General features: G+C 39.7%; 2 protein-coding genes across 3 annotated transcripts in view; one reads left to right on the top strand and one right to left on the bottom strand.

Annotated features, from left to right (window-relative positions):
- Positions 1-22,542, bottom strand: part of LOC106560965 (sodium/hydrogen exchanger 10) — a 28,618-nt gene extending 6,076 nt beyond the window's left edge. The window contains exons 1-19 of the mRNA XM_014124454.2: positions 20,692-22,542; positions 14,198-14,359; positions 13,901-14,001; positions 12,077-12,205; positions 11,743-11,908; positions 11,541-11,657; positions 11,285-11,446; positions 11,043-11,142; positions 10,816-10,956; positions 10,532-10,703; positions 10,326-10,407; positions 9,593-9,774; positions 9,267-9,407; positions 8,717-8,814; positions 2,071-2,190; positions 1,751-1,946; positions 1,432-1,626; positions 611-760; positions 337-388 (exon numbers count right to left, since the gene is read on the bottom strand). Of these exons, the coding sequence (XP_013979929.1) occupies positions 337-388; positions 611-760; positions 1,432-1,626; positions 1,751-1,946; positions 2,071-2,190; positions 8,717-8,814; positions 9,267-9,407; positions 9,593-9,774; positions 10,326-10,407; positions 10,532-10,703; positions 10,816-10,956; positions 11,043-11,142; positions 11,285-11,446; positions 11,541-11,657; positions 11,743-11,908; positions 12,077-12,205; positions 13,901-14,001; positions 14,198-14,342 (2,449 nt within the window). The 5' untranslated portion in view covers positions 14,343-14,359; positions 20,692-22,542. The remainder of the gene's footprint in view (positions 1-336; positions 389-610; positions 761-1,431; positions 1,627-1,750; positions 1,947-2,070; positions 2,191-8,716; positions 8,815-9,266; positions 9,408-9,592; positions 9,775-10,325; positions 10,408-10,531; positions 10,704-10,815; positions 10,957-11,042; positions 11,143-11,284; positions 11,447-11,540; positions 11,658-11,742; positions 11,909-12,076; positions 12,206-13,900; positions 14,002-14,197; positions 14,360-20,691) is intronic.
- Positions 22,543-22,659: 117 nt separating this feature from the next.
- LOC106561117 (galanin peptides) lies at positions 22,660-27,187 on the top strand. 2 transcript variants are annotated; one of them, XM_014124765.2, is made up of 7 exons: positions 22,660-23,007; positions 23,113-23,193; positions 23,593-23,647; positions 25,396-25,467; positions 26,351-26,437; positions 26,595-26,666; positions 26,951-27,187. In XM_014124765.2, exons 2-7 carry the CDS (start codon positions 23,113-23,115, stop codon positions 27,010-27,012), a joined length of 429 nt encoding a protein of 142 aa, XP_013980240.1. In that variant the 5' UTR covers positions 22,660-23,007; the 3' UTR covers positions 27,013-27,187. The 2 variants fall into 2 exon arrangements, with proteins under 2 accessions (XP_013980240.1, XP_013980241.1); XM_014124766.2 differs by lacking the exon at positions 25,396-25,467.
- The last annotated feature ends 284 nt before the right edge of the window (positions 27,188-27,471 follow it).

Here is a 27,471-nt window from a genome sequence, read left to right as displayed (position 1 = left end):
CAGCCCCTCGTTGGTTATCCCTTACTTACTATACCGGCCAGTCAACAGCACCAACATCAGTCCATTGAAGGATTCTGTCATTGTTTCATTGAATCATTTTTCCATCTATATCAATTTAGGGGAGGTTCAATGTAGGATACTTGACATGTAAATAGGACTGAAGGATTGTTGCTGTGAAAGATGTTGGCGAGTTAAAGCCAATTAACTATACTATATTTGTGATCCCACAGTGACCCTGGTTAAAGTGATGGCCTTTATTTAGCATGACTGATATACTGAAGATACAGATAGTGTACATGCAGTAACATTGCTTGTCTGTCTCTCCTACTCTCTTACCAATCTCCCTGACAGCTTGCTGGCAGTTTCTCTCCAGTATGCTTTTCAATTTCTGTAACACAAGATGTGGTGTGATGTACATAATCCCAACACGTTATAGGGCTATGGAGTAATTATTATTTGGCTAGATACAGCTCTGTGTTGCAAAGAAAAGCAACAAAAAAGGTAGGTACCTGCGATTTCTTTACTATGAGAGGTCTAAACATGATATCATGTTGTGAAAAGATCAACATCTGTTGTTGTATACTGTACTGTAAATGTCATTTAAAAACACCTTCGATATGCTTTTGTCATCAGAGATATGGTCAATGATCTTGCTTATGTGCTCCTCTCCGATGACATAGCCTTTCCCGATGTCATACCCAAAACTGAGCTGCTTATGGATCTGACGGTTTATGATTTCTATGAGCTTGGGAATGATGATCTGAAACATATACATTCAACAATAGATTATTAAGATTCACAGCATTGCTAAATGTAACTGGATAACCTTAGAAAAATGTACTGCAAAGCTATGTCAAATCTACACTGAGTGTACAAAATATTAGGAACACCTGCTCTTTCCATGACAAACTGGCTAGGTAAAACCAGGTGAAAGCTATGAGCCCTTATTGATGTCACCTGTTAAATCCACTTCAATCGGTGTAGATGAAGGGGAGGAGACAGGTTAAGGAAGGTTTTTTAAGCCTTAAGACATTTGAGACATGAATTGTGTATGTGTGCCATTCAGAGCGTGAATGGGCAAGACAGAATATTTAAGTGCCTTTGAACGGGGTATGGTAGTAGGCGCACCGGTTTGTGTCAAAAACTGCAACGCTGCTGGGGTTTTCACACTCAACAGTTTCTGTGTGTAGCAAGTATGGTCCACCACCCAAAGGACATCCAGCCAACTTGACACAACTGTGGGAAGCATTGGAGTCAACATGGGCCAGCATCCCTATGGAATTCTTTGCCCTGACAAATTGAGGCTGTTCTTAGGGCAAAAGGGGGGCAACTCAATATTAGGAAGGTGTTACTAATGTTTTTGTTGTTGTTTTTACACTGAGTGTATATCACTGATCATAGATTTTATGGTCCCATCAAACCATAGCATACCTTCACCAAACGAAGTGCCCTGGTAAGGCGGATCATTTTAGACACCTTCACAATTTTTATCATGTGAATATTGACAACATATGCTGTGGTTTCTAAATAATGGTCCAGGAATATGTCAACACAAGCCAAGATGATTATGAAGAGGTCAAACTGGTTCCAGTGATTGAAGATATAGGCCTTCCTCATGGCCAAAGCCTGTAGAACAAGAGGCAATGTGTCACAGAGGGTCTTAAAACCCAAATGTCTGACATTATGTGAAGGTATTGTGTATTAGATGATTTGTAGTTGACATGTATTTTAGTGTAGGCCTATGTCCTGCCTTCAGTATAGCCTCCACAAGATAGCCGCTGAAGAAGATGTAGTTGATAACACTGAGTTCTAGGTTATGTTTCTCACTGATCGCTGGGATGAACTCTAGGATGATGGGGAAGATGTTGAGGACAATCAATGCGTAGATGAAATACTCAAAGGGGAGGCTGAAGACAACCTGGTAGCACCACTTGAGCATCGCATTCCTGAAATACAACATGTTGTTGTGTACATTATGTGTCATTAGAACAGTTATATAATACCGTTATTTCACTGAGTAACCTGGTGGTCTAAATTCATTTAAAGTAAATCTCAGCTGTGCTTTCTTACCTTGATGGTTTAAGTTTATCAAGCTTGACATTGTACAGCCAGTCCTCTAGACTCCTCCGAAGAGACACAAAAACACCTTTCAGCTCCCAGTATTTCTTGACATCCTGAACACTCATGAACCTAAACAAAGACAGAAACATATGCATTGCTCTCCCAATTTTTGCAAACCTTTCTTCCCCTATATTTAAACAGTCCTCAATATATATCATATACCTGTATATGAACTCATATTTCCACTTTCTAAAAATAAACCACACACCATAGCTACAGTGCATTCGGAAAGTATTCAGACCCCTTGACTTTTTCCATATTTTGCTACGTTACAGCCTCATTCTAAAGTGGATTAAATAAAAAATGGTCCTCATCAATCTACACACATAACGACAAAACCATAACGACAAAACTAATTTACATAAGTATTCAGATCCTTTGCTATGAAACTCGAAATTGAGCTCAGGTGCATCCTGTTTCCATTGATCATCCTTGAGACGTTTCTACAACTTGATTGGAGTCCACCTGTGGTAAATTCAATTGATTGGACATGATTTGGAAAGGCACACTCCTGTCTATATAAGGTTCCATGTCAGAGCAAAAACCAAGCCATGAGGTCGAAGGAATTGTTCGTAGAGCTCCGAGACAGGATTGTGTCGAGGCACAGATCTGGGAAAGGGTACCAAAACATTTCTGCAGCATTGAAGGTTACCAAGAACACAGTGGCCTCCATCATTCTTAAATGGAAGAAGTTTGGAACCACGAAGACTCTTCCTAGAGCTGGCCGCCCAGGGGAGAAGGGCCTCGGTCAGGAAGGTGAGCTTCAGAGTTTCTCTGTGGACATTGGAGAACCTCCCAGAAGGACAACTCCGCAGCACTCCACCAATCAGGCCTTTATGGTAGTGGCCAGACGGAGGCCACTCCTCAGTAAAAGACACATGACAGCCCACTTGGAGTTTGCCAAAAGGCACCTAAAGGACTCTCAGACTATGAGAAACAAAATTCTCTGGTCTGATGAAACCAAGATTGAACTCTTTGGCCTGAATGCCAAGCATCACGTCTGAAGGAAACCTGACACCATCCCTACTGTGTAGCATGGTGGTGGCAGCATCATGCTGTGAGGATGATTCTCAGAGGCAGGGACTGGGAGACTAGTCAGGATCAAGGGAAAGATGAACCAGGGATGCAAACTGGTGAAGGCCCAAAAAAAAAGTGACACTTTTTTCTCTCTCACTGAAACATGCAAATAAATCCCTGCTAGGGGGGAATGCAGGTTTTAACTAATTAAAAAACAAATAATATGATCTACATGATCAGTCTCTGTGTGTAAAATAAAAAGTGGTTAATGTGAACCTAACTCACAGCTAAAAAAGGTAAGGAAAGCAATCCAATGTCATTTGTTGCCTAGACTTTACTGCAAATGACACTCAAGTCTTGAGAAAAAACAATACACTAATATTGCAGTTAGCCATGACAGCCTTTATAATAGAATGCTTGTGACCACACACATCTAAATATCGCACTTGGGGGAAAAAATCTTAAAGTAGAAATAGAATGAAACAAACAGGCATTCTATTTTTGCTCTATTATAGTGGCCACTTTGTAAGGCTACAAAAATAACGTTCACTGAGTAAAAAAATGTAATAATCTCCCCTCATTCACACAAGTGTTACTGTCAAGTTCCACACAACAAAAGCAATACCTTTGGGCTACACTGCATGTTATTATATTGTACACTTTCTGCCTGTGGACATCTGTTCTACAATGTTCCAGCAGAGCATAATACCCTTTGTTGACATAATTGATCTCTTTCAGGCAGAGAGTACACCTGGCATACCCCTTTTTATCCACTGTATTGAAAGAGGGAAAGTGTGTGGCATTTCTTTCACCTCTATTGGCATCCAGCATAAGCCAGGCCCAGCTCCAGCTACACTTGATACCTGAATCCACTTGTTTAACCTCTATGGGATCGGTGTTGAGCTAACATAGGCTAATGTGATTAGCATGAGGTTGTAAGTAACAACAACAACAAAAATCCCAGGACATAGACATATCTGATATGGGCAGAAAGCTTAAATTCATGTTAATCTAACCGCACTGTCCAATTTACAGTAGCTATTACAGTGAAAGAATACCATGCTATTGTTTGAGGAGAGTGCACAACTAATAAACCAATTAGGCACATTTGGGCAGTCTTGATACAACATTTTTAACATATATGCAATGGTTCATTGGATCAGTCTAAAGCTTTGCACATACACTGCTGCCATCTAGTGGCCAAAATCTAAATTGCGCCTGGGCTAGAATAATACATTATGGCTGTTCTCTTGCATTTCAAAGATGATGGTAAAAAAAATAAAAAAATTAAAAACATGTTTTTTTTCTTTGTATTATCTTTTACCAGATCTAATGTGTTATATTCTCCTACATTAATTTCACATTTCCACAAACTTCAAAATGTGTTTCCTTTCAAATGGTATCAAGAATATGCATATCCTTGCTTCAGGTCCTGAGCTACAGGCAGGTAGATTTGGGTATGTCATTTTAGGCAAAAACATTTTTTAAAAAGGGTCGGATCCTCCAACAAGTAAAGCCTCTTTTTCATGTAATTCTCTCATTCTGAAAATTAACCACATACTGTAGAATTCGATCCAGCTACTATAGTAAGATATTTAACACTGCTAACAATACTTGTTCCACCACACTTTCTCCCTCACCTCAAACTTTCCAAATGCCAGTTGTTTTTCAGTTACAGCTCATGAAGTACACTTCATCACCTTCTCACCCCCATCTCAGTGGTCAGGCTTCTCACCTACCTCTTCGTTATCGTTCAAGTACGCACTGCTGTAACTGGAAAACTGCCTTTGCACCCTACTGCTGTCTTTCCAGAGCGAGCGCTGATTCTGTAACTAGCAAACTGGTTGTCTTTTCTCTCTTCAGTCGCGTGCTGCATTCTGTTGTTATGTGAATGATTGGCTGAGCCTTGGATACAGCCAGTATTGCTCCAAACGCGCATCACTCGTTCGCTTACAGCCAGTAGTGCTCCAAGTGACCCCCCCCAAACTTTTCTCATCGAACCTACACGATTCACGTAGGTCACCTTTTTTGGATTCAAAACGGCGAATTTTGCCGAAAGGTGACTAGTTTGCATCCCTGATGAACGGAGAAAAGTACAGAGAGATCCTTGATGAAAACCTGCTCCAGAGCGCTCAGGACCTCAGACTGGGGCGAAGGTTCATCTTCCAACAGGACAACGACCCTAAGCACACAGCCAAGACAACGCAGGAGTGGCTTCGGGACAAGTCTCTGAATGTCCTTGAGTGGCCCAGCCAGAGCTCGGACTTGAACCCGATCTAACATCTCTGGAGAGACCTGAAAGTAGCTGTACAGCGATGCTCCCCATCCAACCTGACAGAGCTTGAGAGGATCTGCAGAGAAGAATGGGAGAAACTCCTCAAATACAGGTGTGCCAAGCTTGTAGCATCATACCCAAGAAGACTCAAGGCTGTAATCGCTGCCAAAGGTGCTTCAACAAAGTACTGAGTAAAGGGTCTGAAAAATACTACATTTACATAAGTTAAGTTTTTACATTTTTATAAATTTGAAACAATTTCTAAAAACCTGTTTTTGCTTTATCATTATGGGGTATTGTATGTAGTTTGATGAGAGAAAAAAAAATATTTAATACATTTTAGAATAAGGCTGTAACGAAACAAAATGTGAACAGTCAAGTTGTCTGAATACTTTCCGAATGCACTGTATACTCAAACTTAATGGTTAAATATATTTTATTTGTTTAAGTAAATACATATATATAAAGTTTGGACACACTTACTCATTCAAGGGTTTTTCTTTATTTTTAATATTTTCTACATTGTAGAATAATAGTGAAGACATTAAAACTATGAAATAACATATAGAATCATGTAGTAACCAAAAAAGTGTATTTTAGATGTTAGATTCTTCAAAGTAGCCACCCTTGACTTGGCTTTGCACACTCTTGGCATTCTTTCAACCAGCTTCATGAGGTAGTCACCTGGAATGCATTTCAATTAACTTGGCTTTGCACACTCTTGGCATTCTCTCAACCAGCTTCAAGGGGTAGTCACCTGGAATGCATTTCAATTAACAGGTGTGCCTTGTTCAAAGTTAATTTGTGGAATTTCTTTCCTTCTTAATGCATTTGAGCCAATGAGTTGTGTTGTGACAAGGTAGGGGTGGTATACAGAAGATAACCCTATTTGTTAAAAGACCAAGTCCATATTATGGCAAGAGCAGCTCAAATAAGCAAAGAGAAACGACAGTCCATCATTACTTTAAGACATGAAGGTCAGTCAATGCGGAACATTTCAAGAACTTTTAAAGTTTCTTCAAGTGCAGTCGCAAAAACCATCAAGCGCTATGATGAAACTGGCTCTCATGAAGACCGCCACAGGAATGGATGACCCAGAGTTACCTCTGCTGCAGAGGATAAGTTCATTAGAGTTACCAGCTTCAGAAATTGCAGCCCAAATAAATGCTTCACAGAGTTCAAGTAACAGACACATCTCAACATCAACTGTTCAGAGGAGACTGCGTGAATCAGACCTTTTTCTGCAAAGAAACCACTACTAAAGGACACCAATAAGAAGAAGAGACTTGCTTGGGCCAAGAAACACGAGCAATGGACATTAGACCAGTGAACATTTGTGAGACGCGGTGTGGGTGAATGGATGATCTCCACATGTGTATTTCACACCGTAAAGCATGGAGGAGGAGGTGTTATGGTGTGGGGTTGCTTTGCTGGTGACTTTGCTGTGTCACCAGCAAGGCACACTTAACCAGCATGGCTACCACAGCATTCTGCAGCGATACACCATCCCATCTGGTTTGGGCTAAGTGGGACCATTACTTGTTTTTCAACAGGACAATGACCCAACACACCTCCAGGCTGTGTAAGGGCTATTTTACCAAGAAGGACAATGATGGAGTGCTGCATCAGATGACCTGGCCTCTACAAATACCCGACCTCAACCAAATTGAGATGGTTTGGGATGAGTCGGACCGCAGAGTGAAGGAAAAGCAAGTGCTCCGCATATGTGGGAACTCCTTCAAGACTGTTGGAAAAGCATTCCAGATGAAGCTGGTTTAGAGAATGCCAAGAGTGTGCAAAGCTGTCATCAAGGCAAAGGGTGGCTTTTTGAAGAATCTCAAATATAAATATATTTGGATTTTTTTAACACTTTTTTGGTTACTACATGATTCCATGTGTTATTTCATAGTTTTGATGTCTTCACTATTATTCTACAATGTAGAAAATAGTCAAAATAACAAAAAACCCTTGAATGAGTAGGTGTTCTAAAACGTTTGACTGGTAGTGTCAATACTTTTTTTTAATGCACTTTGAGATTCTTGTATAATGAAAATCGCTTTACAAATGGAATAAATTATTATATGTTTTTCAGCATCAGACCTGCCTAATTCTCACTTGAAACAGTTTGGTGTTTAATAAACTAAATTACACATTCTCTTAACATCTGACTCCATAGTAATCTGTACTTGCAATTTCTAACGTTAGTCTAGTTAGCTAACAATTCACATTTAGATATGATAATTTATCAAAAAGTAGTTTGGAAGTAACTAACATTACTAAGTTAGTGAACTAGCTGAACTTTAGTTAGCTAGCTAAGTAAACTAATGTTACCAATATATATCTTAATGGTAGCTTTTATCACAGTCAAAGATTATCTATTATATTGGCAAAATAGTCAGGTGACCACTCTAACAATGGAAATTCATGTCCTCAAAGATGGAAGGCAGGCGAGATCAGGTGGGACCATTCTAGCCAATGAAAAGGCAGATACGCGTGTGAACAACAGGCACAACTAAGTCATTTTTCTTAAAGTTGCCCGGAAAGCCACATGCATCCACTTATAGCAGTGTCATTATTTGTAACAGCATAAACATTATGAGACTTCTATTAGATTAAATAAGCCTCATGTTATTCGACACTCTCTCATAGACCTCCATACAAAAAAATCCCCACTTGGTCTGCTTATCTCATGTGAACAGATTTTGGCCGTTTTTATTTATTTTTGTTTTAATTTTAAAAACCTTATTTTGTTTTGTCATTATGGGGTATTGTGTGTAGATTGATGAGGGGGAAAAAACTATTTAATCCACTTTAGAATCTGAATAATAGTTTGAATACTTTCCAAATGCACTGTACATTACTTGGCCTATTAACATTGCCATAGGCCAATAAACCTCTAGGATTATGACATGAACAATAATAGAATCCTGACCCAGATCAAATATTTAAGGGGTGCTTAATCTAAGTACATAATAAGGTGCAATCACTGAGGTTAGAGTCTTCCAAGTGGTGCCCCCTTTTCCAAAGGGTGCCACACACTTCCACAATAACTATAAAAACAATGGAAGATGCTCATCAATCATAGCCTCCATTAATTCTAGCCAAATGTCCTTGTTGTAAGCAGTATAGCTCGATCAGCTCATTCAAAAAAAGAACAGTATCTAACGGATCAGTATTTCTCACAGTTAATGATGTCATCAGCTGCTGTCTTGGCTCAACGTATGCGATTATAAACACATAAACCCGGACTGAACCAAGTGGTCCTATATCGTTTTGAGTGAGGTCAACGAGAGCAGCACTTACTTTCCCTTGTGGTCTGTCATGTTCTCAGCTGTATTGATCAGGGTCCTAGCTGCCTCTCGGTTCAGCATTCCAGCGCTGTACTGCTTCCAGTAGCTTGTCTGGTAGGAAACCAACAGTTTCCAGTTTAGGCACCATTCATTCTGGACTCTTAATGATTCATCTGTCAACTTCATGCTAAACCCATTACATTCACCAAAGTCAATAGTTCCTTCCCTGTGGGATAAAAAGTTAATTATATTCTTATGGGTCATCCTAACCAAATTGCAGAAGTGTATCGACAAGGCTACAACTAAGTGAGGAAAAGCAGAGGTACAGGCTGTGATTAAAGAAACAAAAACAACCTCTAATGTAATATCCTATCAAACACATTGATTTGACATATTTGGAAAGAACAGAACATTCGACCTCATGCTCTTTTTAGGTGAGCATTGCTTCCATGTGTTATACATTGAACAGGCTGAAGCGAGCGATTAGGCCCATCTCTGTACGCAAGGTCAGGGTGACTATGGTGAACACTGTGGTCAGGAGGTTCCAGTGGGGTGAACCATACCTTCTGAGCCTTCAGGATGCGCATGCGAGCCTCCTCCATCATGTCCTCCAGCTCCTGTGGTGACGGTGCATAGGGAATGTCCCTGTCACAGTCTGGGCACTTAGTCATCCTGGCTGTGGGAGAGAACTCTTCAATGCTAACCTGGAAGAAAGGGCACAGGCAAAGACATATATTTTCACTCATATGTAAAAGTAGACTATAGATATACTGATATGTGTGTTTACACAGTAACAGAGTGCCAAATGACTACAGATGATATGTATGTCGTCTTGTTTCAAATCGGTTACTTCTTCATGTCAAAGAAGACAGAAAGAGACACACAATACCTTTTCATTGGGTGTTTTATAGGGGTCCTCTATGAGGACTCTCTGCTCTGCCATTTCCCAGTTAGCATCTGCTAAAAACCTGTCAATCTTCAACAAACTGAAAGTGTTCTGCGAGCTCTCCCGCACCCGCTGCACCGCACTATACATGGCCATGCGCCTGGGCACAGACACATCATACAGGCCTGGGAACACAAGATACATTATATAGGCCTGGGCACAGACACATCATACAGGCCTGGGAACACAAGATACATTATATAGGCCTGGGCACAGACACATCATACAGGCCTGGGAACACAAGATACATTATATAGGCCTGGGCACAGACACATCATACAGGCCTGGGAACACAAGATACATTATATAGGCCTGGGCACAGACACATCATACAGGCCTGGGAACACAAGATACATTATATAGGCCTGGGCACAGACACATCATACAGGCCTGGGAACACAAGATACATTGTCAGAGAGAGACAACCTCTTGCTGCCTAGGTGCTCCTAAGTGCAGTTTAGTTGGCCTCGCACACATAAAGAGCAATAGTAATGGCGCCTTTTTGTAGGCACTGACTCCGCCATGGTTCGTTGGACAAAGCCTACGAGGAAAATGAATGGTGTTTTTTGGCAGAACCAGAGGTAACTTATTTCCGGATTTGAGGACTACAAGCTGGCGAGCTCTATTGTGAACAACCTGTCAAGGAAGAGAAACTACTTGACACAGTATACCTCACCTAATAGTCTAAGGAACCAAGTCATCGATGATGCATTGATAAGAAGTGTTAGGACCACCATTCCAGAAGACAGGACCAAAATCTGTAACAGAGATGATATTCAACTGTCAAGATTGCAATTACATTAACCGAGGCCACAAGACACTGCTATCATCATGGTAGCCTGCTAAAGGGGTAGAAAGTAGCAAATACAAAAAAATCCCTACCTTTTCTCTCACTTGCTCTTCGTCCAAATCGTCTGATTGAAAAGCCATGAGTGTAAGACTTAGACAAAAGGCCCCTTTGGTCCCTCCCCAGACACAGACTGCTGCCCACCGCCAGCTGAAGCCATAGCCAGTGCGTACCAGGAAGGGTGACAGTGCAATAACAGTCACAAGTCTGTAATAGAGAAAGAAGAGTCCAAAACCAAACTGATACATAACATTAGTACATGGTAGAAAAACTGGTTAAATGCCTGATGTAAGCTCATTAAAACAGTGATGTTCTTTACCTTATGATGTACATAGCAAAGTAGAGCACTACAATGTTGAAAAAATCGTTGACGCCCACATGTTGAAATGCTCTGGCTACCACAATACCAACAATGAAGAAAATTAAGGTGTTGGCCAAATAGGTCAGCATCTCCCAGAACCTATAGAAAAATGTAAATGTTGTCTTTAGAAACTATTTTAAATTCAGAAAACACCACAGGAAGTGGATTTAATTATCTAGACTCACCGTAAAAGAAACACTTCAATTTCTGGGCTGAAGTTGACAGTGTCCAAGAGAAGCCCCATAATGAGGACAGCTATGACCCCAGACATGCCTAGCCATTCAGCTAAATGACATGAAAATGTTACATAAAACATTCATTTAATCAAATGATATTTATTTAAAGATGCAATAACCATACATTTCTTGCTATTGAACAAACCAAATGACGTCATTTCTAGAAGGACGTAAACCAAAAAATCCCTTACCGAAGTAAAATGTGATGTACGTCATTGCCAGGCTGATGGTTATTTCAATCAGTCCATCGTTGAAGATGTAGGACAGCCAAAACATAATGATCTTAGACATGATGAACCCTAAAAGAGGGCTCCCGAACACTTTCAATATCAGCTTGATGGTGAAAGTTGTTGCTGTGGGATGAAAACATTCACATGATTACAGAATATTCCTTCTTTGTACCCAAAATGGATACAACTGTAATTTGACAGATACTGTACATTGTACCTTCAAAATGACTAAGATCAGTGGCAAGGTCTTTGAATGCATCAAATGTAATGATAGAGGCGCCATCACTGAACAATGACTCTCCCTCTATCAGAAGTATGAGGGGTTTGGCTGTTCCTGTAGAGAGGGACATAGTGAGTTCCTACCAGGACAGCGGATATCATTAAATTGCATTATTCTGCAGAAAGATGTGTATTCTTACCGAGACTGCGTAACAAAGCCGTTGATATGAAAGGGTCAATGGTGCTTACAATGGCTCCAAACATCATGCCAACATACCAGTCCCAGTTGTAAGCATACACTTTCACAACTAGCAATGCAATCATAGAAGAACTGAGCAAAAATCCAGGTATTGCCAGCAGTAGTACCTGTTTTAACACAAAGTTTAAATAATCTGTTTATGTTATTTCTTTAGTCATTTCTAGTGACGTATTTTAGTGTTGTTAAACGTATGTTTCTTTTAACCACCATAAGGCTATTCACAAAATGAATTGTATTGCAACCTGTTCATAATAACAGTGCAGGGAAGACCTCACCTGTATTAAAGATTTCCAAAAGATGTGGGATTCGATTTCGAAGGCACTACTGAATATCAACACTGGCATAAACGTGTGAATCAACAGTTTGGGGCTGATGTGTGCAATCTCCTTTGTGTAATAACTGACCTGGAGAGCAATACAAATCCGTATCAGCAAAGGTATCATCATTCTGTTAATCATATGGCCTATGTTTAACATCAGAATTTGGTGATGTAGCCAGTCCATAGAGGAAGGACCATATAGGGGCCTTATGGCAGAACATCAAAAATAATAAAACAACTTTCCTCAACAGCATATTTTAGACTTTTAGATTGGATAAATAATTGGATAAATATGATACAGATGAAGTCGGAAGTTTACATACACTTAGGTTGGAGTCATTAAAACTTGTTTTTCAACCACTCCACAAATTTCTTGTTAACAAACTATAGTTTTGGCAAGTCAGTTAGGACATCTACTTTGTGCATGACACAAGTAATTTTTCCAACAAATGTTTACAGACAGATTATTTCACTGTATCACAATTCCAGTGGGTCAGAAGTTTACATACACTAACTTGACTGTGCCTTTAAACAGCTTGGAAAAATCCAGAAAATAATGTCATGGCTTTAGAAGCTTCTGATAGGCTAATTGACATCATTTGAGTCAATTGGAGGTGTACCTGTGTATGTATTTCAAGGCCTTACTTCAAATTCAGTGCCTCTTTGCTTGACTTCATGGGAAAATCAAAAGAAATCCGCCAAGACCTCAGGAAAAAAAAGTCTGCTTCATCCTTGGGAGCAATTTCCAAACGCCTGTTCTCATCTGTACAAATAATAGTACGCAAATATAAACACCATGGGACCACACAGCCTTCATACCGCTCAGGAAGGAGACACGTTCTGTCTCCTAGAGATGAACGTACTTTGGTGTGAAAAGTGCAAATCAATTTCAGAACAGCAGCAAAGGACCTTGTGAAGATGCCAGACTACATTTTCCAACTGCACATGGGGACAAAGATCGTACTTTTTGGAGAAATGTCCTCTGGTCTGATGAAACAAAAATAGAACTGTTTGGCCATAAAGACCATCATTATGTTTGGAGGAAAAAGGGGGAGGCTTGCAAGCCAAAGAACACTATCCCAACCGTGAAGCACGGGGATGGCAGCATCATGTTGTGGGGGTGCTTTGCTGCAAGAGGGACTGGTGCACGTCACAAAATAGATGGCATCATGAGGCAGGAAAATGATGTGGATATATTGAAGCAACATCTCAAGACATCAGTCAGGAAGTTAAAGCTTGGTCGCAAATGGGTCTTCCAAATGGACAATGACCGCAAGCATACTTCCAAAGTTGTGGCAAAATAGCTTAAGGACAACAAAGCTAAGGTATTGGAGTGGTCATCACAAAGCCCTGACCTCAATCCTATAGAATATTTGTGGGCAGAACTGGAAAAGTGTGTACGAGCAAGGAGACCTACAAACCTGACTCAGTTACACCAGCTCTGTCAGGAGGAATGGACCAAAATTCACCCAACTTATTGTGGGAAGCTTGTGGAAGGCTACCCAAAACGTTTGACCCAAGTTAAACAATTTAAAGGCAATGCTACCAAATACTAATTGAGTGTATGTAAATGTGATGAAAGAAATAAAAGCTAAAAAAAAAAAACATTCTCTCTACTATTATTCTGACATTTCACATTCTTAAAATAAAGTGGTGATCCTAACTGACCTAAGACAGGGAATCTTTACTACGATTTAATGTCAGGAATTGTGAAAAACTGAGTTTAAATGTATTTGGCTAAGGTGTATGTAAACTTCCAACTTCAAGTGTATGTCCATACCTCTGGATACTGGAAACTGAGTGTTCCTAGTAACATCCCACAAAGGGCTAATAGTACAGTATATGGCAGCTTCAGAGTCTGCAAGAGGGTTCTGACAACAGCTGTAGAAACCAGAGGAAAAACATTTTTTCATGTTTGTGAGGGATTTCGGATCATCTGGGTAACACAGGGGTAATTGTAGGGGTAGTGTATAATTGTACGGCACTGACATGGTTTGCAATTATATATTGCATTTAGTTTTGGGTTGTGCACAAGAAGTGACTAGTGTATACGGTCTAGCTAGTTAGCTAACTTTACCTCCAAAGAGACATGCTCCAAACACAGTGAGTATGATCCCTGGTTGACTCTGGTCACTTAAAATAATCCAGGGCATGAGGCTGGTGTCATTATCAGACGTCATATTGCTGATTTCTGAATTGGATTCGGTGTGTAGGAAAGCCATTTTTGCATGCAGATAGGCTGTGAGGGAGGAACAGGAAAAAGGTTATTGCACCCATCGGTGACAACGGGCGGGCATTGTCAGCGGGCTCGGACGGGTTAGAAATCACACTAGCTAACATTAAAGATACACAGGCAGGTCAAACTGTTCGAAAGACATCAGGCTTCTTTTGGATATCTGGTGGTTAGACAAAATAGGTCTGGCTAGCAGTGTTGGGGAAGCTACTCTGAAAATAGGCCTATAGTTTTCCAAGCTACCTGGTACTTTACAATAAAACAAGTTAAGATACACTAAAGCTACCCTCAAGAAAAATATAGCTTACTGAACTGAAGTTACTTTGAATACATCCAAACTACTTCCTGAAAAGTATCATATGTACCGTGTAAATCTGAAAAGAACAGTCATTTAGTCTATTAAACACTTCTCTCATATTTATTTATTTTTGTACAAAAAAAGCAGTATGTAGTACAGTAGCTAGCTACACCACTACATGGCAAAAAAAGTAATTAACTAGGTTACTGAAAACATTACTTAGATTTGAATTTAGTTCAACTACTCAGTGTTGGGGAGTAGTGAACTACATGAAGCTTATTCAACTAGCTAGTAATTTAACTACATTTTGCAGTAGCTTGGCGGTTGTTCAACAAGCTAAATTCAAATATTGGTAGCTAGTGTTTTCAGTAGTTAACTAGCTAGTTAATTAGCTAGCTAGCTAACTTACTTACTTGTTTGCCATGTAGGGGGGTAGCTAGTAAGCTAACTAGAACTGGAACTACATTGCTACCCACTGGGCACAGATGTCAATTCAACGTCTATTCCACATTGGTTCAACGTCATTTCACTTCAAAGATGTGGAAAAAAAACATTGATTCAACCAGTGGGTAAACAAAATATAGGTGAAGTAGACAGATATAGCCATAGGCAGATATGGTTGTCACGTCCTGACCAGCAGTGGGTGTTGTTGTGTAGTTTTGGTCAGGACGTGGCAGAGTATGTCTGTGTTTGTGTGTTCTGGGTGTTGTATTTCTATGTGGGTCTGTGTGGCTCCCGATCAGGGACAGCTGGTGATCGTTGTTCCTGATTGGGAATCATATAATTAGGAGTATGTTTGTCACTTGGGTTTGTGGGTGGTTGTGCTAACACTGCTAGTCTTTTTGTATGTATAGCCTGTTGGCCTGTCTGAAGTCATTCGTGTTTATTGTTTTTTTCGTGTATTCTTTACATTAAAAGATGAGTATCCACATCCCGCTTGCATTTTGGTCTCACTCTGACTTCGAGATATCTTCAGATGAAGGAGAAGATTTTGACAATGGTTATATAAGCAAAGTTAATGGTTGTATATATTTGCTTTGTTTAAGTAAATATATATAGTACCAGTCAAAAGTTTGGACACACCTACTCATTCCAGGGTTTTTCTTTATTTTTACTATTATATACATTGTAGAATAATAGTGAAGACATCAAAAAATATTAAATAACACATATGGAATCATGTGGTAACCAAAAGTGCTAAACATATCAGAATATCTTTTATATTTGAGATTCTTCAAAATAGCCACCCTTTGCCTTGATGACAGCTTTGCACACTCTTGGCATTCTCTCAACCAGCTTCATGCGGTAGTCACTTGGAATGCATTTCAATTAACAGGTCTGCCTTGTTAGAAAATAATTTGTCGAATTTCTTTCCTTCTTAATGCGTTTGAGCCAATCAGTTTTGTTGTGACATGGTAATGGTTGCATACAGAAGATAGCCCTATTTGGTAAAAGACCAAGTCCATATTATGGCAAGAACAGCTCAAATAAGCAAAGAGACATTACTTAGAGACATGAAGATCAGTCACTGCAGGAAAAAAATAAATAATAATAATTAAAAAAAACATAAAGCGCTATGATAAAACTGGCTCTCATGAAGACTGCCACAGGAAAGGACCAGAGTTACCTCTGCTGCAGATGATAAGTTCTCTCTACTACCGCATGGCAAGCGGTACCAGAGCGCCAAGTCTAGGACAAAAATGCTTCTCAACAGCTTTTACTCCCAAGCCATAAGACTCCTGAACAGGTAATCAAATGGCTACCCAGACTATTTGCATCGTCCCGCCCCACAAACCCCTCATTTACGCTGCTGCTACTAGTCTGTTTATCATATATGCAAAATCACTTTAACTATACATTCATGTACATACTACCTCAATTAGCCCGACTAACCAGTGCCTGTGTATAGCCTCGCTACTGTTATTTTTCACTGTCTTTTTACTGTTGTTTTTTTTATTTCTTTACTTATCTATTGTTCACCTAATACCAATTTTTTACTTAAAAAATGCACTGTTGGTTGGGGCCTGTAAGTAAGCATTTCACTCTAAGGTCTACACCTGTGGTGTTTCGGAGCACGTGACAAATACATTTTCATTTGATTTGATTAGTAATGAGCTTTGAGGGCACTATGATGTTGAATGCTGAGCTGTAGTCAATGAATAGCATTCTCACATAGGTGTTCCTTTTGTCCAGGTGGGAAACGGCAGTGTGGAGTGCAATAGAGATTGCATCATATGTGGATCTGTTGGGGCGGTATGCAAACTGGAGTGGTTGTAGGGTTTCTGGGATAATGGTGTTGATGTGAGCCATGACCAGCCTTTCAAAGCACTTCATGGCTACAGACGTAAGTGCTACGGGTCGGTAGTCATTTAGGCAGGTTACCTTAGTGTTCTCGGGCACAGTGACTATGGTGTTCTACTTGAAACATGTTGGTATTACAGACTCAGACAGGGAGAGGTTGAAAATGTCAGTGAAGACACTTGCCAGTTGGTCAGCGCATGCTCGGAGTACACGTCCTGGTAATCCGTCTGGCCCTGCGGCCTTGTGAATGTTGACCTGTTTGAAGGTCTTACTCGCATCGGTTGCGGAGAGCGTGATCACACAGTCGTCTGGAACAGCTAATGCTCTCATGCATGTTTCAGTGTTACTTGCCTCGAAGGGAGCATAGAAGTTATTTAGCTCGGCTGGTAGGCTTGTGTCACTGGGCAGCTCTCGGCTGTGCTTCCCTTTGTAGTCTGCTCCTTGAGAGCAGCAGCTCTACCCTTTAGCTCAGCGCGGATGTTGCCTGTAATCCATGGCTTCTGGTTGGGTATGTACGTAAGGTAACCGTGGGGACGACGTCATCGATGCAATTATTGATGAAGCCAGTAACTGATGTGGTGTACTCCTCAATGCCATCGGAATATCTATTATATTGGCAAGAAATTCAACAATGAAAATTCATGCCCTCAAAGATGGAAGGCAGACGAGAGGAGGCGAGATCAGATAGGACCATTCTAGGCAACGAAAGGGCAGATACGCATGTGAACAACAGGCACAACTAAGTCATTTTTCTCAAAGTTGCCCGGAAAGCCGAATGCATCCACTTATAGCAGTGTCATTATTTGTAACAGCATAAACATTATGAGACTTCTATTAGATTAAATAAGCCTCATGTTATTGGAAACTCTCTCATAGACCACCATACAAAAAAATCCCCACTTGGCCTCCCGTGTGGCGCAGCAATCTAAGGCACTGCAGTGCTTGAGGCGTCACTACAGATCCGGGTTCGATCCCGGGCTGTGTCGTAACCGTCCGCAACCGGGAGATCCATGAGGCGGGGCACAATTGGCCCAGCGTCGTCCAGGTTAGGGGAAGGTTTGGCTGGCCAGGATGTCCTTGTCCCATCGCACTCTAGCGACTCCTATGGCGGGCCGGGCGCATGCACGCTGACACAGTCGCCAGTTGTACGGTGTTTCCTCCAAACACATTTGTGCGGCTGGCTTCCAGGTTTAGCGAGCGGTGTGTCAAGAAGTAGTGCGGCTTGGCAGAGTCATGTTTCGGAGGACGCATGGCTCTCGACCTTCGCCTTTCCCGAGTCTGTACTCGAGTTGCAGCGATGGGACAAGACTGTAACTACCAATTGGGTAGAAAATGGGGTAAAAATGTAGAAAAAATATTAGAATAATAAAAATGTAAATCCCCACTTGGTCTGCTTATCTCATGCGAACAGATTTTGGCTGGAGTACTGTAAATACTCTCGCTTTGCCTCTTCCTCTCTGGTGCAGCTTAACTTCTTCCAGTGTAAAGTAATTGGTATCTTGTAACATTACTTTGAACTAGCTAGCTAGCTATATTTTCAGAGTACCCACTGGGCACAAACTGGTTGACTCGACGTTGTTTCAACGTAATTTCTCACCATATTGTAACATGGATTATGTCATCATGGTTACCAAATTTCAAAATAGACAAACCTTGTATAAAATACGTTGAATACCTTAAAAACAATGTCAGATCTACAACGTTGTATACTACAAGAAAATAAAACCCTGGTCTCCCATCCAGGGTTTTAACCAAGTCCAGCTAACCAATGTGCTATCATGAGATTGTTGAGAGATCTCCACTTAAAAACTAAAAAGATTCACTGTTGCTGTCGAAGTCATTCCAAAGAGTAGGTTTAACAGAGCAAATGAAATGTGACCATACTTTATCAAACATATATCATCAATGATGCTATTTTTATAGTATTTGCAAAGTCATCAACATCTATTGTTTCAATTCAACACAGAATTAAACTAAAAATAGACAATACAACAGGGCTAGGTTTTCAAGCTCTGGTTGATTTCAAATGTAATAATATTTAGTGATATTGAATTGGGTTTGGTTGTCAACGCAACCAAATAACAACATTTGAAGGAGATGTATCTTCTGTTTGGATTGTTCCATCTGTGCCACTGACTTAGTCTGGCTTTAATTCCAGTTTGCCTACAAATTAATAATTTATATTTTGGATTCAAGTTAAAGTCTAATTTAAAGTTTGATTTGATTTAGTACTATTCTTTAAGTTAGATTTTTGATTGAGACGTGAATCCAACATATCAAGGAAACATAAAGGAAACAGCAGAGGGCGCACCCCCCTATCCACATCGATGAGACCACAGTGGAGAAGGTGGAAAGCTTCAAGTTCCTTGGTGTACACATCACTGACTAACTGAAATGGTCCACCCACACAGACAGTGTGGTGAAGAAGGCACAACAGCGCCTCATCAACCTCAGGAGGCTGAAGAAATCTGTCTTGGCACCTAAAACCCTCACAAACTTTTACAGATGCACAATTGAGGGCATCCTGTCAGGCTGTATCACTGCCCGGTACGGCAACTGCACCGCCCGCAACCACAGGGGCTCTCCAGAGAGTGGTGCAGTCTGCCCAATGCATTACCGGGAGCAAACTACCTGCCCTCCAGGACACCTACAGCAACCGATGTCACAGGAAGGCCAAAAAGATCAGACTGTTAAATACTGTTAAATAGCTATCACTAGCACATTAGAGGCTGCTGCCCTATATACATAGACTTGGAATCACTGGCCACTTTAATAATGTTTACAAATGTTGCATTACTCATCTCATATGTATTTACTGTATTCTATCCTATTCTACTGTATCTTAGTCTATGCCGCTCTGACATTGTTCGCCCAAATGTTGATATATTCTTAATTTCATTCCTTTACTTTAGATGTGCATGTATTGTTGTGAAATTGTTAGATATTACAGTTAGATATTACTGCACTGTTAGAGGTAGAACCACAAGCATTTCGCTACACAACAATAGCATCTGCTAAACATATGTATGTGACAAATAAAATGTGATTAATTTGTAGACAAACTGGAATTAAAGCAAGCCAAGTCTGTGGCACAGATGGTACTATTCAAGCACTAGATGAAGCACATCCTTCAAAATGTTGACATTTGGTTGTGGATAGATATTTGGGTAATGTTAACAACTAAACAAAAATCAGACATTGTTTTTGCATTGGAATTTGGTTGTGCTTTAGGTGGTTGAAAGCATAGTGATAACACATTGGAATTGGAAATTCAACTAACTTTTGGCTGACTTTTTGAGTGGGTGAATATAGGTTGTAATCTCATTGATGACAATGTCTCAACCAAATATTACCCAATTATCCACGTTGAAATGACGTGGTGTGCCCACTGCCCAGTGGGTAGCTTCCTCAATACTGACTACCGCCAAGCTACTAAAAATGTAGCTAGCTAGCTAATTACAGAAATTACTAACGTTAGCTAGTTGAACTACATGTAACGTTAAGTAGCTAACTTTAGATCACTAGCTACTACACGACACTGCTGGTTAGCTTGCGTGGCAACGAAGCCAGAAACTAGCCAACCACTGCAGCAGTTAGCTAGTTAGCTACAGTAGCTAGGAAACACTTTTACGAGATCGAGCCCCTTTCCTACTGCGCTGATCAACGGCTTCTGTGGGCAAATTAAGTTAGCTATGTTAGCTTAGTTAGCAAGCTAAAAACACTACTCAAATAAACTTACCTCATGGATTTATTTTGGCATTTGAGACAACGTTTTTTCTCTCCAAGTTCATCCAAATTTCTGAGAGACCAGTGTAAAAGTTTCAATTTAACGTTGCTAGGCTAGAACGATGTTTCGATCTTTACGCTCACGTGACGTCATCGTACGACAATCGACAACCTTTTTGCCTTTGGTTGAACAGCCAGTTGCGCTACGCGACAGTGCGCTCCACACAGGAGCTGCTTCGGACAAGCAAGACTAGTCCGCTGTCCGTTTACATTGCGAAAACAGACGTTCAGCCACTGCACTAATCTGTAATAAGCAGTATTTCACAAATTCAGAATTTGTGTAATCAATTTAGCGCTTGTAAGATAACTAAAAATGTGCGATCATTGCAGACACAGAGGACATGGCGTCTCAAAGAAAATAAGGGTTAGTGCAAATGTGTGCAGACTCACGTGACGTCATTGATGCAAATAATGCATTTTGTGAATACTTTACTTTATAAATTAGTAAAGTACTTTGCTTAACTTCATCTATGATATTTAATATTGTAGAAAGTCAGAAGAAAACTGCCAGGCTTCGATGGTCAACATGCAGAGGTTGAAATGTTGCCCAATGGATTGTCTGCTAAATTAATGCATCGTGAACTACGGCGAGAGACCTCTGATTCGGAGCAACAAAGACCATTACCTGCTTCAGAAGTTGCACGTTTCCCTAAAGCACAACCATGCGGAGTCCAGTTAAACAGTAAGGGCAGATATGGATGTGTTGCAATTACCAAGGATGGGGTTATAGCACTGTTCCTTCCAGACAAGAGTCCTACCTGTGCAAGAGCCCTACCTGGCGTCCAGGAGCTAAGGCCATGCTGTAATAGGACTTTGCAATTAAAGACAAGGCAAGGAAAGAACATCGAAAGCAGGTAGGCCTGGACTTTAGCTGGAATAGTGGTTGTATCCAAATATATCTATCCTGTATGGTTGGTACAGGGTGGAGTGTAGATTGTATAATAAAAGGTGTTGAGTCAGGCCAGTGCTCATAAAAACTTGATTTTCTCTTCAGCAACCTCTCTCTGCAGAAAACATCAACACATGGATTGTGTGGTGGTGTGAGAAATACTCATGTCATCAATGTGAAAGGAGACAGCCATAGATCTTCAGCATTGAGTTCTTTGGATGGAGTTCCTTCCTCATGTCATAATGGACCAGAACATTGCCCAAGGTGTGATGTTTGTTACAATGGAGGATTTCCCACACAGACCAATGACAAATGGAGAGAAGAACTTTCAGAACTGCCAATGTCTGTTGCAGAATCAGACCAAACATCTAAAAAAGGACAAACCATTTTACAAAGAGCCCAAAGGGTCCTGCCTTTGTTACACACTGTTTTTGTCCCATTTTGCTCTCTGTTGGTGGCTGCTGACCTGTACTGTCATTGGAATGGAATGTCATGGTGCCCCGAGAGTGGCTTTTCTAGTCTATTATTTAGTGTAGCTTGTGACTACCATCCTCCAGTATGACTAGTTACTCTCAATGAGAGGATGACATTTTCAAATAATTCATGCTCTCATTATTTCTGATCTGTTAATTAAATAAAGAACGTCATTTAAATCCCTCTTATTGATCTCATATACATGTTAGCTATAACCATTTCTCAAAAGTGTTATTTTAACACCTTCAAACGAATATTTTATGGCAACTATTTATCGATAAAGGCTACAGAAAAGTTCCAATGTATTGTCACAAAATAGATATCCCCTTTGATTCAGGATTTCCTGCTTTCATAATTGAAATGGACCAGTCCACAAACCCATGGAAATATTCGAACTTTCTACTTGTCTGTAAGAGTTTTGTATTTTGACATTTTAACCACTCCGAGAGGCTCTAAAATAAATATTTTAGATTCACTGATCTTATAGCAGTTTTAGTTTAGACATACATGATAAAAGGTTTTTCTACAAATTATATCACGTGAGATTCTGTTAATGAGAAAATTGATCCGACTTTCAGAAATTGTCCAACTCAATGTTTCAGGTTGCAAAAAGTACATGACGATGTTATTGTAATTTCATCGTGACATGACCACTAAGCCTACAGGAGGGGGTAGGTGGTTGTGACGTCTGAATTTGAGGAACAGGTAGACCTACGCTCTATCCCCCTACACTTTTTTTTGTTGCTTGGGGATTATAAAAGACTACCAAAAGCATCCTAACCCAAACGAGCATCACTACATGGACATTGAAGATCTCTCCTCATCTATGAGCATACCTATTTTGAATAAAGCCTTATAAACGTTTACATTATATTTTCTCTTCCACCGTTGAACAAAACTTTAAAGGTAAGCAGATTTGACTTCTTTATAAATGTTTGTTCTGCGACTTTCAACTTCTAAAATGTTGAGATTTTCTACAACTAAAATGTTTTTTTTTATATCTTGCCTTAGATGCAGAAGTCTATTGGAGTAGTTTGCATATCACTCATTTTCTGCGCAGCTCTGTCAGAAACAATTGGATTAGTGATTGCGGTAGGTCAACGTTTTATTGTATTTGGAAAAATGTTGTCTAAATGCTGTGATTTTGTCGTTGTTTTAACTAGAAGTAGGCCTAGGCTATTGCAAACAACAGGACAATTATATTAACGTTTTAATGACATAACACCATAACGTGGCATTGCGAGAATCGAGTTATTGCAATATAGTCAAGTTGAGCAATTGGCATTCAACATTTTTAATTTATTAACAAGTGAAATACTGCACTGTGAGGTGTGTGTGTGTTTGTTGAGTTAACTGATGAGTATACAGTGTGTATAATGAATCTGATTTAAGTGTGTGTGTGTGTGTGTGTGTGTGTGTGTGTGTGTGTGTGTGTGTGTGTGTGTGTGTGTGTGTGTGTGTGTGTGTGTGTGTGTGTGTGTGTGATCGCAGGCTAAAGAGAAGCGAGGGTGGACACTGAACAGTGCTGGCTACCTTTTGGGTCCTCGTAAGTGACTTCTAACCAGGGTTGGGGAGTAACTGATTACATCATGTAACGTTACATGTAAGGGATTACAAAAACGGTAACTAATCCGTTACAATCAAAAAATATTGTAATCAGATTACAGATATTTTTGAAAAACTAGATGATTACTTTTAAATTTACAAAGGATGTTTGCAAAAAAATTATTTGACACTTCTGATTGCTCAATGACAATTCAAATCAGCATCGGAAAAAGGCTCAAGTTTCAATTTGTTCCACCTGAGGGAGTCTGACCACAAGTCAGATGCCACTATGATGACACACCAAATGTGTTTGATGGATCGCGGGAAAAGAGCAGGAATAGGATTTTGTAGGCTACAGTCCAAGCTATGTCTTCCAATTGTGCGACTGCTGTCGGCATCCAAAGATTATCCAATATGAATAAATGCTTGGAGGTAAGGACGACAGCAGTGGTATAGTCTACGGCGATACGGATATAATGTATTATTGATATCTACATAGCGCAGTGATGTGAATCACACTGCTGCTCTCATTTAGCTATTTGCGCCTTACGGATTGTGGTGGTTGAGGATGGCAGTTCACAAATCTAAAAGTATATTTGAACCCAATAAGTTTAAGCTGCCTATCAATCATTGTTTTTGAAACCAGTGGACAGCCACTGAAAAATGTGCTCTTGCAACAGCTGCATAGAGCAGATCCCAACCTATGGAATAAATGTAGGGCTTTTATTACTCAATCTAATTCATGTTGATAAAAAAATCCATAGGCCTAATGGACACATGCTCAAACTCACACACTTTTGATAGACTTATAGGGGCAACATCAATTTTTGGACTTATAAATGATATACATTAATGTAAAGATTTAGTAGAAAGCAATGGGTTAGAAGAAGTATACATAACCAACCCATGAAGTAAAATGTAACATCCATATATGGCCAGCTATGTAAACTTTACCATTGATTTATCCTGCAATAGATGTCGTTCAATTGGTAACATACATTTTTGTCTTCTTCTAATGCAGCTTAAGGGGAAAGTAATCTAAAAGTAACTGAATGTAATCAGATTATGTTACTGAGTTTGGGTAATCCAAAAGTGAAGTTACTGATTACATATTTCTACAGGTAACTAGTAACTGTAACGGATTACATTTAGAAAGTACCCAACCCTGCTTCTAACTTATTAACAATATATACATGTACAGCCTCTCAATCACTACAGTCAACTCCACTCTCATAGTCTTAACCTCCTACACACCTGTGCTATCTAAATGATCATGCTCTTCTCATATTTGTTTGCCCATTGTATACTTTTTCACATTTCAGCTGGCTGTGTGATGTGGCATGATGGTTTCCAACATACTTGTTCTGTGTAATTATTGGACTTTTAAGTTGTCATCCCTGACTATATTCAGTATATTATAATATTTTGGAAGGTATCTGCTTTAAAGCAGGATAGCATATGTATTCCTAAGGTTAATGGATTCTTGTCAACAAAGAATGAGGATATGTCCTAAACTAGTTTAATTTTCAAACACAAATGCAATATGCAGTACCTCTGTCATATGCAACTTTGTACTTTTAACTGAGGATTTATTTAAATATCACATTTAATCCAATCTGTCTGCTGAATGCCAATGATGGTAAGTGGTTAACTGCACAATGTTAATTTAAACATCTCAGTGTGCACTACTTTATAGACACAGGTCAGTGTTGTAAGTTCAGGTAAAATGCCATCATCCCTGTGTTTCAGGTCGTATTGATCACCTAATACAGATAAAGGATAATCCCAGCGTAAGGGGGAGAGAAGAACTGCTAAATCAATGTAAGATAGCTCCTGCAGGACATTGGAGTCAACGGAGGAATTGCTCTGTGACGCGTCGCTCTGTGTGCTTATTTATTGTTTCCAGATTAAGCATATTTCATGTCTCATAATGTATTAAACGACCAAGCCGAAGTGTTTTATCACGGCCATGGTCCCTTTGTTAGTTTCTTTTCCTACCTGTTTATGAATTATTAAATTGTCATACAGGAGCTTAAATCTCAGAAAGGCACTGTGAGAACAAAGACAATGATGCTAATGTTATTTTAGTATTTAATTATACTTGATGTGTGATGACTGAGGCTATGGGTTAAGGTAAAAATTCAAGGATTACAATTCAGATAATTAGTGCACTTACATGATTGTTCAGTGCATTTTTCCTAGCCCTCTTGACTTAAACCTCTATTAAAGTTGTGAAAGGGGAGTGGTATTGCAACCATTTTCTGGTCTGCACCTTGCCCTTTTGGCTATAAATTAAAAACATAAGCATTGTGCTCTGAGATGGACAGTGAATGAAATTACTCTCCAAACGTTAATTTAGCCTAGCTTTCTTGGTTTTTATTTGTATTTTTTTCTTAGCATGTGGTTGGACTGTTCCTTAATATGTTTTCCTCTTTAGGTTCTGTTTCCATTGTCAAATGTGTATGTGCCTATCCTTCACTTATTCCATTGGTGAATATAAGTTGTAAAGCAATTCCGAGACTCAAGCCCTGCAGGTTGCTTTTCAGACTCATGACAGATAAAAGGAAAAAAACGCACCCTCATAAATTACAAGGGTGCCTTGAGGCTTTAGGCAGGGCTGTGGTGTTTGTGCAATGAAGGGGAGTTCATCTAGGGAATGGGTGAAAGTCAGCTGTGCAAACTATGATTTTGTCTTCTTGTTCAGATGGCATTGACGGTCACCGGACGCTCAGTGACAAGCATGGCCTTGCTGGTAAGAGAGACATGCCCCGGGACTATGACTTCAAATCAGGTGAGAAGCTCTAACAGTCATGTAAAACCTGGGGCTTGTAACCTACAGTTTATAGACCCTATGAGGGCAAATACAATGTTTAGAGTACTGCAGTACAGTAAGTCTGCTTTACTCAGTATACGTCTTCTACACCTCATGAGGATCTCTAATTTTGCAGGTTCCTTGAGAATAACAGATGAGGATGTATTACACAATGTCATTGACTTCTTATCATACATGCAACTTAAAGGTGAGTTGATGATGTATGTTATGAATGTTTAATTACAACAATTAATTACAGCAAAATGTATGACTGCATACTCTATTAGGAGTTTTATTCATATCATAAACGGTTATGTTGACGTGTTCCAGAGTAAAATGATCATATTTTTATTTAATATTTACATTTGTAGTCAGATTCCTGGCAGTATATAGTTAAAACATATTTGGAACAGAACAACTTACTAGCATAGTCCTAATCAGATATAACCATCTGACTGTGCTCACTCAAATGTTTTTTCATCTACTTTGCAGAAATCGGAGCTCTGGATACCCTGCCTTCCTTGCTCACATCAGAAGAGATGAGTCAGCCCTAGTTCAACTTCAACATTCATTGATCTATTCTCTACGCTTCAAAAGGCTGCAAACTACAGTATCTGTGCATATCCCATTATACTGGAGTCATGATTTACAACAATCTACTATACAGAGTAAACATGTTCCTATTATAATTTGAAAGAAATGTATTGAATAAAACTTTTTGAATGGCAAGACTTTTTTGTTCTTATATATTGATTATACCGTATATTTATTTATTTTATTTCACCAGGTAGGCAAGTTGAGAACAAGTTCTCATTTACAATTGCGACCTGGCCAAGATAAAGCAAAGCAGTTCGACACATACAACAACACAGAGTTACACATGGAGTAAAACAAACTTACCGTCAATAATATAGTAGAAAAATAAGTCTATATACAATGTGAGAAAATGAGGTGAGATAAGGGAGCTAAAGGCAAAAAAGGCCATGGTGGCAAAGTAAATACAATATAGCAAG

This window comes from Salmo salar, chromosome ssa10 (genome assembly GCF_905237065.1).
Source record: "Salmo salar chromosome ssa10, Ssal_v3.1, whole genome shotgun sequence".
NCBI lineage: Eukaryota > Metazoa > Chordata > Actinopteri > Salmoniformes > Salmonidae > Salmo > Salmo salar.
The sequence above is the reverse complement of the archived record's forward strand: the minus strand, read 5'-3'. Positions and strand labels throughout refer to the sequence as shown.